The sequence below is a fragment of the Magnolia sinica genome, chromosome 4 (assembly GCF_029962835.1).
Source record: "Magnolia sinica isolate HGM2019 chromosome 4, MsV1, whole genome shotgun sequence".
Taxonomy (NCBI): Eukaryota; Viridiplantae; Streptophyta; class Magnoliopsida; order Magnoliales; family Magnoliaceae; genus Magnolia; species Magnolia sinica.
The window spans coordinates 67862193-67874138 of record NC_080576.1 but is presented as its reverse complement, the minus strand read 5'-3'; the positions used below and the strand labels follow the sequence as shown (position 1 = coordinate 67874138).

Genomic DNA, 11946 nt, shown 5'->3' with positions numbered 1-11946 from the left:
GGACATTCTAGAGGTGCTGAAACAAGTAAAGTCAACATCCCTCTACTGGATCGGTTAAATAAATACCTTCATATGCCAAATTTTTAAAAGATTTGTGTACGACCAAAAGACAATAAAATATTTAAAAGAAAATATTTTTAACTGAAAAAATGAGTGCCATCCTAAAGCAATATGTGCCACAGAAATACAAAGATCCCGGTAGCCCAACTGTCGCTTGTGTAATTGGGAATTACCACATCGAGAATGCACTTCTTGATTTAGGAGCGAGCGTAAATCTGATCCCATACTTAGTCTACGAACAACTAGGTTTAGGTGAATTAAAACCTACCTGGACCACATTATAACTTGTTGAACACTCAGTTCGAGTACCAAGAAGGATAATCGAGGATGTGTTAGTCCAGGTTGACAAATTCTACTATCTGGTAAATTTTGTCGTCTTGGATACTCAACCCATCGTGGACATGAGCACTCAAATTCCCGTCATTCTTGGTTACCCATTCCTTGCCACTTCAAACGCAATTATTAATTGCAGGAATGGAGTCATGAGCATGTCTTTCGGAAATATGATATTGGAGTTGAATATCTTTTTCAACACAAGCAATCAATTACAGGATGATGACGACTCCCACGATATTAACTTGGTTGATTCTTTCGTGAAAGATAGAACACTTCTGACGTTATCCCCTGACCCTCTAGAGACGTGCCTAGCCCACTCCCATGATTTTGATGATGACATGATTAGGGGGAGGGGGACCATGCTGGATACCGTGTTGGTACTTGAAGTTAACCAAGGGAGGCTATAATTTGAAGAATTGCCCCAAACTGATGTAGTGCCTCTACCGTCTAACTTCAAGGCACCGAAGCTTGACTTAAAACCTTTACCCTTTAATTTGAAATATGTTTATTTAGGTTAAGATGAGACATACCCGATGGTGATTTCTTCCCACCTTGAGCAAGAACAGGAGAGTATGCTCATCTTTACTCTCATTGAGCACAAAGGATCCCTTGGATGGTCGATTGCGAACCTTAAGGGAATTGACCCTTTGATTTGTACTCACCGCATTCATCTTGAGGATAATGCGAAGACCTCATGATAACCACAACGTAGACTAAATCCAAATATGAAAGAAGTGGTTAAGGCCGAGGTTCTTCAGCTATTGGATGTAGGTATCATATACCCAATATCCAATAGCCAATGAGTGAGTCCAACTCAAGTGGTTCCCAAGAAGTCTGTAATCACCATCATATCCAATGCCAATAATGAACTCGTGCCAAGTAGGATCACTACTGGTTAGAGAATGTGCATTGACTATAGGAAGTTGAATACCGTCATGAGGAAGGACCACTTTCCTTTGCCCGTTATCGATCAAATTTTGGAAAGGCTAGCTAGTCACTCTTATTATTGCTTCCTCGATGGTTATTCGGGCTACAATCAGATTGAGATAGCCCTTGAAGATCAGGAAAAGACCACATTTAAATGTCCTTACAGCACCTTTGCTTATAGAAGGATGTCATTTGGGTTATGTAATGCCCCCGCCACTTTTCAGCAATGCATGTTGAGTATTTTTTTCTGACATAGTGTGGCAATATTTAGAGGTCTTCATGGACGAGTTCTTGGTCTCTAGTCCATCCTTCAGCGGATGTTTAGAAATTTTGAAAATTGTGTTGAAGCGATGCGAGAAAAAGAACTTGGTACTGAATTAGGAAAAGTGTCACATCATGGTTCGTAAGGGAATTGTCCTTGGACACATCATCTCGTCTAAGGGAATTGAGATAAATAAGGCTAAAATTGATCTTATATCTAACTTACCTCCACCTAAGAACATACGATACATGTGATCCTTCTTAGGACATGCTAGGTTTTACAGAAGATTTATAAAAGACTTTAATCACCTCTCTCGTCCTCTATATAATCTACTTCAAAATGATGCACCATATGAGTGGACCAAGCAATGTCAGGAAGCTTTTTCTAAGCTCAAGGGCATGTTAACCACTGCACCTATCATGCAGCCACCCAACTAGAGCCTTTCTTTTGAACTTACATGTGACGCGTCTGACTATGCTCTTGGGGTGGTTTTATGCCAGAAAAAAGAAAAAAAGCCTTACATTATTCATTATGTAAGTAGAACTCTAAATCTTGCCCAAGTGAACTACTCGACTATGGAAAAGGAACTCTCAGCCGTAGTATTCACCTTGGACAAATTTAGGTCATACTTGATCAGATTCAAGATCGTCATTTACACAGATCATGCAGAGCTCAAGTATTTTCTTTCTAAGAATAATGTTAACCCTTACCTGATAAGATAGATGCTCCTACTCCAAGAATTTGATTTGGAAATAAAATATAAAAAGGGAGTAGAGAATGTAGTGGCTAAACATCTTTCCCTCCTTAATCTTTCTGATTCCCTTGAGACAACACATATAAATGACATGTTCCCTGACGACCAGTTGTTCAAAGTCTCTCATTCACCTTAGTTTGCTGATATTGCTAATTATCTTGCCACAGGTTTCATGCTGACACATTGGACAGCGCAAAATAAGAAAAAAATTCTTCGACGAGGTTCTTAAGTTCTTCTGTGATGATCCATATTTATTTAAATATTGCCCAGACCAAATCTTAAGGAGATGTGTGCTAGACAATGAACACCGAAGTGTCATCTCCTTCTATCACTCTCAGGCTTGTGGTGGTCACTTTTCTATAAAAAAGACCACGGCCAAGATTCTACAGTGTGGCTTTTACTGGCCCACTATGTTCAGTGACACTCATGAATTTTGCAAAGCTTGTGAGCGTTGTGAGAAGTTGGGAGCATTGTCCCATCAAAATATGATGCCTCTGAACCTCATTCTGATCATTGAAGCATTTGATTGTTGGGGCATTGATTGCATGGGACCATTCCCCAAATCCTTTGGGAATTTATATATTCCGCTAGCAGTAGACTATGTCACTAAATGGGTCAAAGCGATTCCATGCCGGAACAATGACCATCAAACAATCATTAAGTTTTTAAAAGAGAACATCTTTCCCAATTCAGAACGCCTCGAGCCATCATTAGTGATGGGGGCTCACATTTTTATAATAGGCCATTTGTGAACTTAATGAAGAAATATTTCATCTCCCACAAAGTGAGCACTCTATACCACCCACAAATAAGCAAGCAAGCTGAGATTTCCAATAAGAAAATTAAATACATCTTGGAAAAGATGGTTAACCTTGATAGTAAGGATTGGTTAATCTGATTGACCGATGCCTTATGGGCTTACCATACTGCATTAAGACCCTTATTGGAATAGCTCCATTTAGACTTGTTTATGGGAAGGCTTGCCACTCGCCTGTGGAATTGGTATATAGAGCCTATTAGGCGATCAAAAATTTGAATTTCAATCTAGACAATGCTGGCTCGCTACGCATACTTCAATTGAATGAACTCGAAAAATTCGGAATGATACGTACGAGAACTTGAGAATTTACAATGACAGGATGAAGGTGTTTCATGACCAACACATTCTTCGAAAATCATTTACACCAGGTCAAAAGGTCCTTTTATATAATTCTCAGTTACATTTCTTTCAGGGCAAACTCCAATCTCGTTGGACCGGCCCCTTCACTATTACCAATGTTTATCCTCGTAGGGTTGTTGAGATAAAGAATTTGAACAATGGCAATGAATTAAAAGTAAATGGACATCGATTAATGCCATTTGTTGAGAAATTTGATTCAGAGGATATGTCCATACCTCTGATTGATCATGTTTACCAGGATTGACCTCCTAGTCTGACGGAGGTATAGTTAGGTTTATTGCTTTCACAGAATTTAGGACTATGATAGTTTACTTCCACTATTTTAGAATAATTTGCTTTTTGGTTGTTTAGGATAGTTTGCTTTTAGGTTGCTTAATTCTTGTGCTAACCCACCTTCACGCTGAGATTCTTTAGAAAAAGCCACAAAATTCCTTCATCAGGTATTATCTGTCCATCATTTCTCCTTCAATTACGTTGTCTCTTTTGCAAATCATGCTTATTTCTTTTACATTGAAGACAATGTAGATTTTAGGTTGGGGATGAGAGATTAGGTAAACTAATCAGTGTTTTCAAGGTTTTGAGTAAAATTTGTAAAAAAAATTTTTAAAAAATTAATATTTATCTGTTTAGAAAGTGATAAGTTGTGCATTTAAGACTATTTTGAGTATGACGATAAGATAAGAAACAAATTTTGAATTATTGGAGTTTGATCAACTAAGTTGCCTATCACTTACGGTCATTGCACTTAATTGATTAAGAGGAAGTTTGAATATTATGTTAATCTAAATCACAAGATACATTCAAATTGTTTTTTATGAAAAATGCTAGAATCTCTGATTGTTAGTATGTGAATCATTAATAGATGGTGAGAATCAGGTCTGGAGAACTTTATCCACCTTAAAAGAAGAAAAAGACCAATTAAAAAAATAGAAGATCAATAAAAAGGTCATGTATGGTGAAAAGATCGGAAAAAACTAGAAAAGAATGCAAAAATAATGCAAGGTCTATAAAAGAATGAATAAAAAAATTGACCATCGATATAAAATCAAAAACTGGAAAAATGAGAAAAAGGGGATAAGTTCGGAATCAGTACTTGAGTTTTAACCAATCTTAAAGTGATGAGCATGGCTAACATTATGAAAAGACAGTATTTTTATGAGAAGTAAGCTGATTTCCGCTGAGCACATTGAAAAACTTGATATGCAAACTATGCTCTAACTTAAAGAACTTATTTGATTGATTGCTTATGTGATTCGGCTCTAAGTTTTTAAAATCTCACTTTCTTATCTTGAATCTACTCATTCATACTTGATTACACTAAATATTATTTTCTGAAAAAGGTTTGAACATTATGCATTAAAGTTCATTTTTCGCATACTTTGCTCGGGACTAGCAAAATGTTGGTTGAGGATTGTATTAAGGGTCAAATATTGCATATTATCCCCCATTTATTACTTAGTTTTGAGGGTCAAAAAATGCTTGGGACTAGCAAAATGCTAGTTGGGGATTTTCAACAAGCTTGTCAAAATAATCCCACACATCATTGACATCTTTGCTCTCGACCATTTGGCATATGGAAGATGTCAGTCCATCGTAGAAGAAACTTGTTATGTGCCACGTTTCAAAACCATGTTGTGGACATGAACTGACAAGATCCTTGAACTGCTCCCAATATTAGAAGAATGTTTCATCTTCCTTTTGGGTGAAGCTCATGATCAACTTTTTAAGGGTATTTGTTTTATGATATGAGAAGAATGTCTTTATGAACTCCCTTGTCATGTCGTTCCATCTACCAATGGATCGTGGATGTAGTGAGTGCAACCATGTCTTAGCCTTTTCTTTTAAGGAGAAGGGAAAGAGTTTCATCTTGACTGTGTCCTCGGACACATTAGGAAAATATAAAGTGACTATAATTTCATTAAACTCTTTCATGTGTAAATATGGACTTTCAGATTCAAGTCTATGTAACTTTAGGAGGAGTTAGATCACTCCTGGCTTGATATCCATATTTCTTGTATTTTCTGAAAAAATCATACAAGAAGGTGTGCTCACCCCCGCCGATTATAAATAATCTTACAAAGTACGAGGCAGGGGTGCTTGATGCACCTCATTCTCATCCTAAATTTCCTCAACCGGAGGTTGAGGTTGAATTGCAGTTGATTGGCCGGTTGATTAGCATCCATTACTTCAATTGACTCTGAGGATCTTAAGCGGTGTCTAATTCTGTGATGGATAGATAACCCTTCAATTAATCCTCTTTCACTTAAGAGACGTCGAGCGTTGTCACGAACCCACTTGGGCATGAAATACTCGCAGCCTTCAAGTTCAGAATTTAACCCTAAATCTAAGAATTGAAAACTACAACAAATAAGAAGTAAGAAAGAGAGAGTTAGAACGAAGTTAACAGATAAGAGATGCTAGGTCAAGATCCTACAAAGCAGAAAACAAAGTTAGTTTCTAAAAATAAAGTAGAAAAATTCCTAACCTAAAAATAAAACAAAAAGTTAACCCTAATCTTAACCTAATTCTAAAACTAATTAAATTCAGAAAAACGCAACCGTTAGTCCTTGGTCGCGATGTAGTAATAATCTTGGTGAGACCGAGGTTGAATCCACATGGACTAATCTTGTACGTTTCTGAAAGTAACTAGAAGCAAAACTAGAAGAAGATCAATATGAATAATTGGAAGAGTAATTATGAATTATTTAATTAAAATTGTGAATTTAAAGGTGAGAACTAGGGTTCCAAGGATCCACTTGTAGCTATCAGGATGTTTCCTTATCTGATTCAAGGAACATAACTGGAATTGGAGTCCTATCCTATCCAATTGGAAGATATATCAATAAAATCAAATTTGAACTTTCATTAACCTAATTCTCAATAAAGGAAAATTGTAAGGGTTAGAAGGGATTTCATTACCAAACCATGCCCTGGAGACGATGGCTAACAACAGGATTTACCAATCCCACAATCACAAAATAAGAAAAAAAAGAAAAAGATACTCAAAGCTATTGTAGATCTATTGTAATTTAAGTCACAACAAACCATTAATAACTGAAAGTATTCCTTAAATATCGAAATAGAATTAAAGAAGTCCAATAAGAACATGAATCAAAACAAGAAAAACATCTCAAAAACGCTACGAGCTTCACCTCTTAGCCCTAACTAAGAGGTTTAGCAAACCATAGACATGATTGGATCTAAAATCCTCAAAGAAAGCATTAAAAACTAGGAAGAAAGGAAGAAGAAACTCTTGGAAGATGGCCCCACCCTTTTGCTCTACTCCTCAAAACCATAGATATCTAAAAAGTGTCTAGGAAACTCATATTTATAAGCCTAGTTCACACAAGATCGCAAAATCGCCTCAATTTACACAGTCCACGTAACTCTGCGTAACGCCTTCGATGTCATCGAACATCATTCGACGTCATCGAAGGGATTTGAATCCAGAAGTTGTGCATTTTCACCTTTTGCACTGCGTAACTCTTCTTATCATCGAACAAACCTTCGATGTCATCAAACAGTCTTCGTTGCGATCGAATTGTTTTCGAGTAATCGAAAAAATATCCAAAACAGTCTAGTGAGTTGCTTCAAATTCTTCAATAAATTTGATGCAATCGAACAGACTTCGATGTCATCGAGCAATTCTTCGATGTCATCGAGAGAAGCTTCGAGTACTCGAGAATTGCATCCAATGTGTCTAGCAACTAACTTGATTTTAGGTAAAAATTCGATGTCATCGAGCTGTGTTCGAGGTTATCAAATTCTGGCTTCGATGTCATCGAACTGTGGTCGATGACAAGATTATTTTTGATGTTGTTAATTTCTGCACTTTGCACTGTGAACTTCCTTCTCCACCTGGTTTCTTTGGATCTTGGGGTCTTGAAATCTTCAATCTTGGTCTCCAAAGATCCATTCTTTGCCTTGGTAATTCTTGAGCATTAAATCAATATTTTTAGCATTCTTTTCAATCTAAGCTCTTAAACTCACCTTGCAACACAAACATGTATAAAATATACCATTAAGCATTATCATGTTCATAAAACCAAGATATAATTGGGAAAAAATATGCAATATTTGACATTCAACACCAGTCAAGTATTAAAATGTGTATGCGTACCTTACATTGGCTGGGGATACCTCTATTTATAGGAGAAGGAAGACCATGCCGTAAGGAGTCTTCTTCCGATATGTCGGAGACCATTCTGCACAAGTATTCGGATTCGTCCAGGATCCTCTTGAGATTACCGTCATCCAAGGTTTTTGGGATCTGATTTGATCCCCCGAAGATCTTGGGAGAGTTCTTCAGGCTGTTGGAGAGATTCCCAGACTGTTGGTCCAAGAAAAGGTTGGGTGATAGAGGTGTCAGATATGGTAGGCACAAGCAATATTGAGCTTTCTGTCAGATTGACATTTACCTGAGCTATGACCAAGTTATGATCGAACTATGACCGACCTATAGTCGTCTTGTGGCTGACCTATAGGTTCGGTCGGCAATCGGCCATTTGAATAGACTTATGGTAGCATTCTCTTTGAGTGTCGTTACAGTTGCATCGACCTCCTCGAAGGTTGACCTATCTTTGGTAGTAGATGCTCCTTAAGGATCAAATCCTATTGAGTGCATGGTGATTTGTAGAGACGGTCCATCCCATAAGTCAACTCATCGGCTCATATATTTTTCCCCAACAGACATCATGAATAAAATGCATGCATCATGGTGGGTCGCACGGAAAGCATTCCGCGTCCATAATTCTCTCCCCTGTGAAAGCCGGTTGATAAGCGTCTTGGTTGGCTCGTTTCCCACCAACGCGTCAACATGATCCTGGCAGCTTAAAGGACGGGAATTGACCAGCCGTGGACCCTGGTCGAGCGTTGGTATCACGCGGCTTGCTTTCGTCAGCGCTGTTGCTATTCTCGCGAGCAAGTGTTCCAGATCCAGGACAAGGCCCCGCCGCGCGTGTAAAAACAAATGGACGTCGTGGATGTAAGGCATATACATCACGGTGGGCCCCACAGTAAGGAATAGGCCGGGATAAATGTACTCTGACAAAGTGCGAACATATGTATGTGTACATGTACACATTATCAACCACGTGGCTCACACATCCATCAATCCAAGCGTCTAAGTAGTGGGGTCTCACACGCCAGACAGCAGATTGCTTGAAATCATAAGTCTCCAAGTGATAGACAGACAGTCGTTGAATTTGGACTTTTAAGGTCCCATTGTAGACGGGACCCACACCCACAGCTTTGACAGGTTCGATTGAGAGAATATATTGCAAGTGAACGCTAAGTGGTGTGCAAGCGCATTGCAATTAAATTCTGCCAGGATCCGCTCTTTTATGCGGTTCGAATTTCGAACCAAGCTTTTCGCGTGACAATAATGTCCTCACCTTTCAAACTTCCCGCGTATTAAACCAATTTGTAAAACGAGTAATTGTCGAGGACATTTCTAGAAAATTTCCCCATCGCAAAGTGCACAAGCTTACAACAACACGCTATCGCAAAGTGCACCAGCTTACAACAACACGCTTCGAATCTCTCTCTCTCTCTCTCTCTCTCTCTACGCTTCCTTTTTTATGCATGCCATGAAAGCTCTTTCTCTGCTAAGAAATCCTTCTGGAGCAGACTTCGAAAACCAAAACCATTTCCTAAAATGGGTAGCTGCTTCACAAAAACGCATGAAATCCCAATCTCATCTCCCCCGCAAAAATCCTCTCCTCTCCGCCCTCAGCAACACCCACAACAACACCAACAACAAAAGAAAGCTCATCCGCAACAGCAGCACTTATCACTCCTAAGCTCAGCCGCAACATCCTCCCACACTGGCAACATCCTCTCAAAGCCCTTTTCGGATGTCAATTCCTTCTTCACTCTCGAGAGGGAATTGGGCCACGGCCAGTTCGGGGTCACCCGTCTTTGTACTGAGAAGTCCACTGGCCTCAAATACGCCTGCAAATCCATCTCCAAGCGCAAGCTTGTCCACGACAGTGATATCAAGGACGTGCGCCGAGAGATCGCAATCATGCAGCATCTCACTGGCCAGCCCAACATTGTCGAATTCAAGGGCGCATATGAGGACCACAACAGTATCCATTTAATCATGGAGCTCTGCTCCGGTGGGGAGCTCTTCGATCGGATCATTGCCAAGGGTAGTTACTCGGAGCGTGCTGCTGCTGCCATCGGCCGTGAAATCGTCAATGTGGTCCACGTCTGCCATTTCATGGGGGTGATGCATCGGGATCTCAAGCCAGAGAATTTCTTGCTGCTCAGTAAGGAGGAGTACTCGCCACTCAAGGTGACAGATTTTGGTCTCTCCGTGTTCATTGAGGAGGGTAAGATGCTGATTTGTAATATAGCCTGCAATTTTTTTTTTTTTTTTTTAAATTTTTATCTTGCTTTTCATTTCCTGCATTTCTAGTTTGTTGGATTAAGCTGCCCTTTTTTCTTATCCATGTTGGAACTTGGAAGGGCTATGGTGCATTTTTATGGGCATACATATATGTCATTCCGGACTGTCCAAATTGTTTTCCCCATACAGGATTGTACACAGCCTGAAGTCTGCTCCAGTTGGATGATCCAATCCCAAAAAGAAAGAAGACTATCCTTATGTATTCCATTTTGTGAACGCATGAACATACTGAATTTATTTGTCAAAATAAATCGCTTCTGATAAAAAAATAAATAAATCAAAACATACTTTGGACACTCACAAGATGACACGCGCTCATGATTTACTTGCTGATTGATTGCAATGTTCTCCTCTTGTAGACACCTTTCAAAAGACTATCCTTGTGGATTTCATTTTGTGAGCATCTAATCATATACTAGGTTTCTCTGTCAATGATCCAAAGCATTTAGGTATTGTCCCACTCTATGAGACTCATGTTTATTGAATCAAAGCTATCTAGGAGATAACTAATTGACCATGTCAAACCTTTCAAAAGACTATCCTTGTGGATTTCGTTTTGTGAGCATATAATCATATATAAGTTTCTTTGTCAAATTATCCAAAGCATTTAGGTATTGTCGCACTCTATGAGATTCATGTTTATTGAATCAAAGATATCTAGGAGATAACTAATTGACCATGTCGAACCTCAGTTCAAGGAATCGGTAAATTGGCCAAATGAGCTATATGCTCAAATCTTTTATGAGTTATGACCAAAGTGCATTGGTCTCATGAGCACCTTGATGTGTCATCTAGCACAAATGGTTTTATCTAGATGGTCGATTTGATGGTAAGACGGTAAACTATGGCACTAGAATAGGCAATTAAGGTGAACAGAAGCTTTTTGGATATTTCTTTGAGGTTTTGGCCTACAGAGAGGAGACTATGCCAATTGTCAAAATGTTATGTTTTCTAAAGGGTAGCATTGTAATTTCACAGCTCACAACATTAGTTGGGGTAGTTCTATAAATGTTAGAGAATATATTTGTATTTTCAGTGCTCCCTCGAGAGTTGGGACACCATATTTTTTGTATCCTCTCTAAAACTATATGTACCCAGTTAGCCTTGCAAAGAGCAATTAGAAACTTGAATGGAGTTGTAGAGGGAATTGGCTTAGAAGGAAGAGAATAATTGTCCGATTCTGGCATTGAGGTGGTGGTTGATCATCTTTGAAGACTTCTCTATTTTTGCGGGTATATACCTAAAGAGCTTTTTCTATGGACTCATGAGGAACATGAACAAGGGCTGTCTTCTGTGATAGGAAGGAGAAATGCCTCACCAAATGAAGGGGCAAGTTCAATATCCCTTGAATTTAGGTGTTGTACATTCTTAAAACTTGTGACATCCTTTGAGATATACTTCCTCCTTGTTTCAAGTGAATAACACTTAGACACATTTTTGCTTGATGCATACCGAAGAAAACACATTTAAAAGATTGAGATCCTAACTTATCACGGTAAGGTTCCAACGCATGAACAAAGCACATACACCCAAACACTTAAGGAGGAATATTGAACAAAGGAGAATTGAGATTTAAGATGTGAAGGGGGTTAACTATTGCCGAGTGAACGTGAAGGCATCTTACTAATCACGTAAGCGGTAGTTAGAATTGCCTCATCCTAGTAGACCTTTGGAACCTCCATCTCTATTAACATGGATCAAGTTACCTCAAGAAGGTCTGATTCTTGCATTTAGCAACTCAATTATATCGAGGTGTGTAAGGACAAGAAGTTTGGAATTTAATGTCATGCTCATAGAGATAACTATGGATCTCATGACATGTATTCCTTGGAATTGTCAGCTGGGAAACCTTAATTTGAGTCTCAAATTAAGTCCGAATCATTTTGGCAAACAGTTTTACAATTGATTGTACCTTGCTTCTATTTTTAAAAAGATATGTCAAAGTAAAACGGGAATAATCATGAATGAATTGAAATGAAATATTTATAACCAGAGGCAAAAGTACTTGGAGTAGG

General features: G+C 38.7%; 1 protein-coding gene and 1 non-coding gene across 3 annotated transcripts in view; both read left to right on the top strand.

Moving 5' to 3' along the window:
• Positions 1-5143: 5143 nt before the first annotated feature.
• LOC131244755 (small nucleolar RNA R71) lies at positions 5144-5250 on the top strand. Its single transcript, XR_009170533.1, has one exon. It is a non-coding gene; the product is annotated as a small nucleolar RNA R71 (small nucleolar RNA).
• A 3804-nt stretch (positions 5251-9054) lies between these two features.
• The window catches only part of LOC131243192 (calcium-dependent protein kinase 29-like), a 62283-nt gene continuing 59391 nt past the window's right edge, over positions 9055-11946 (top strand). The window contains exon 1 of one of the 2 annotated variants that reach the window (XM_058242359.1): positions 9055-9854. In XM_058242359.1, the coding sequence (XP_058098342.1) occupies positions 9176-9854 (679 nt within the window). In that variant the 5' untranslated portion in view covers positions 9055-9175. The remainder of the gene's footprint in view (positions 9855-11946) is intronic. The other variant, XM_058242358.1, reaches the window with a different exon arrangement.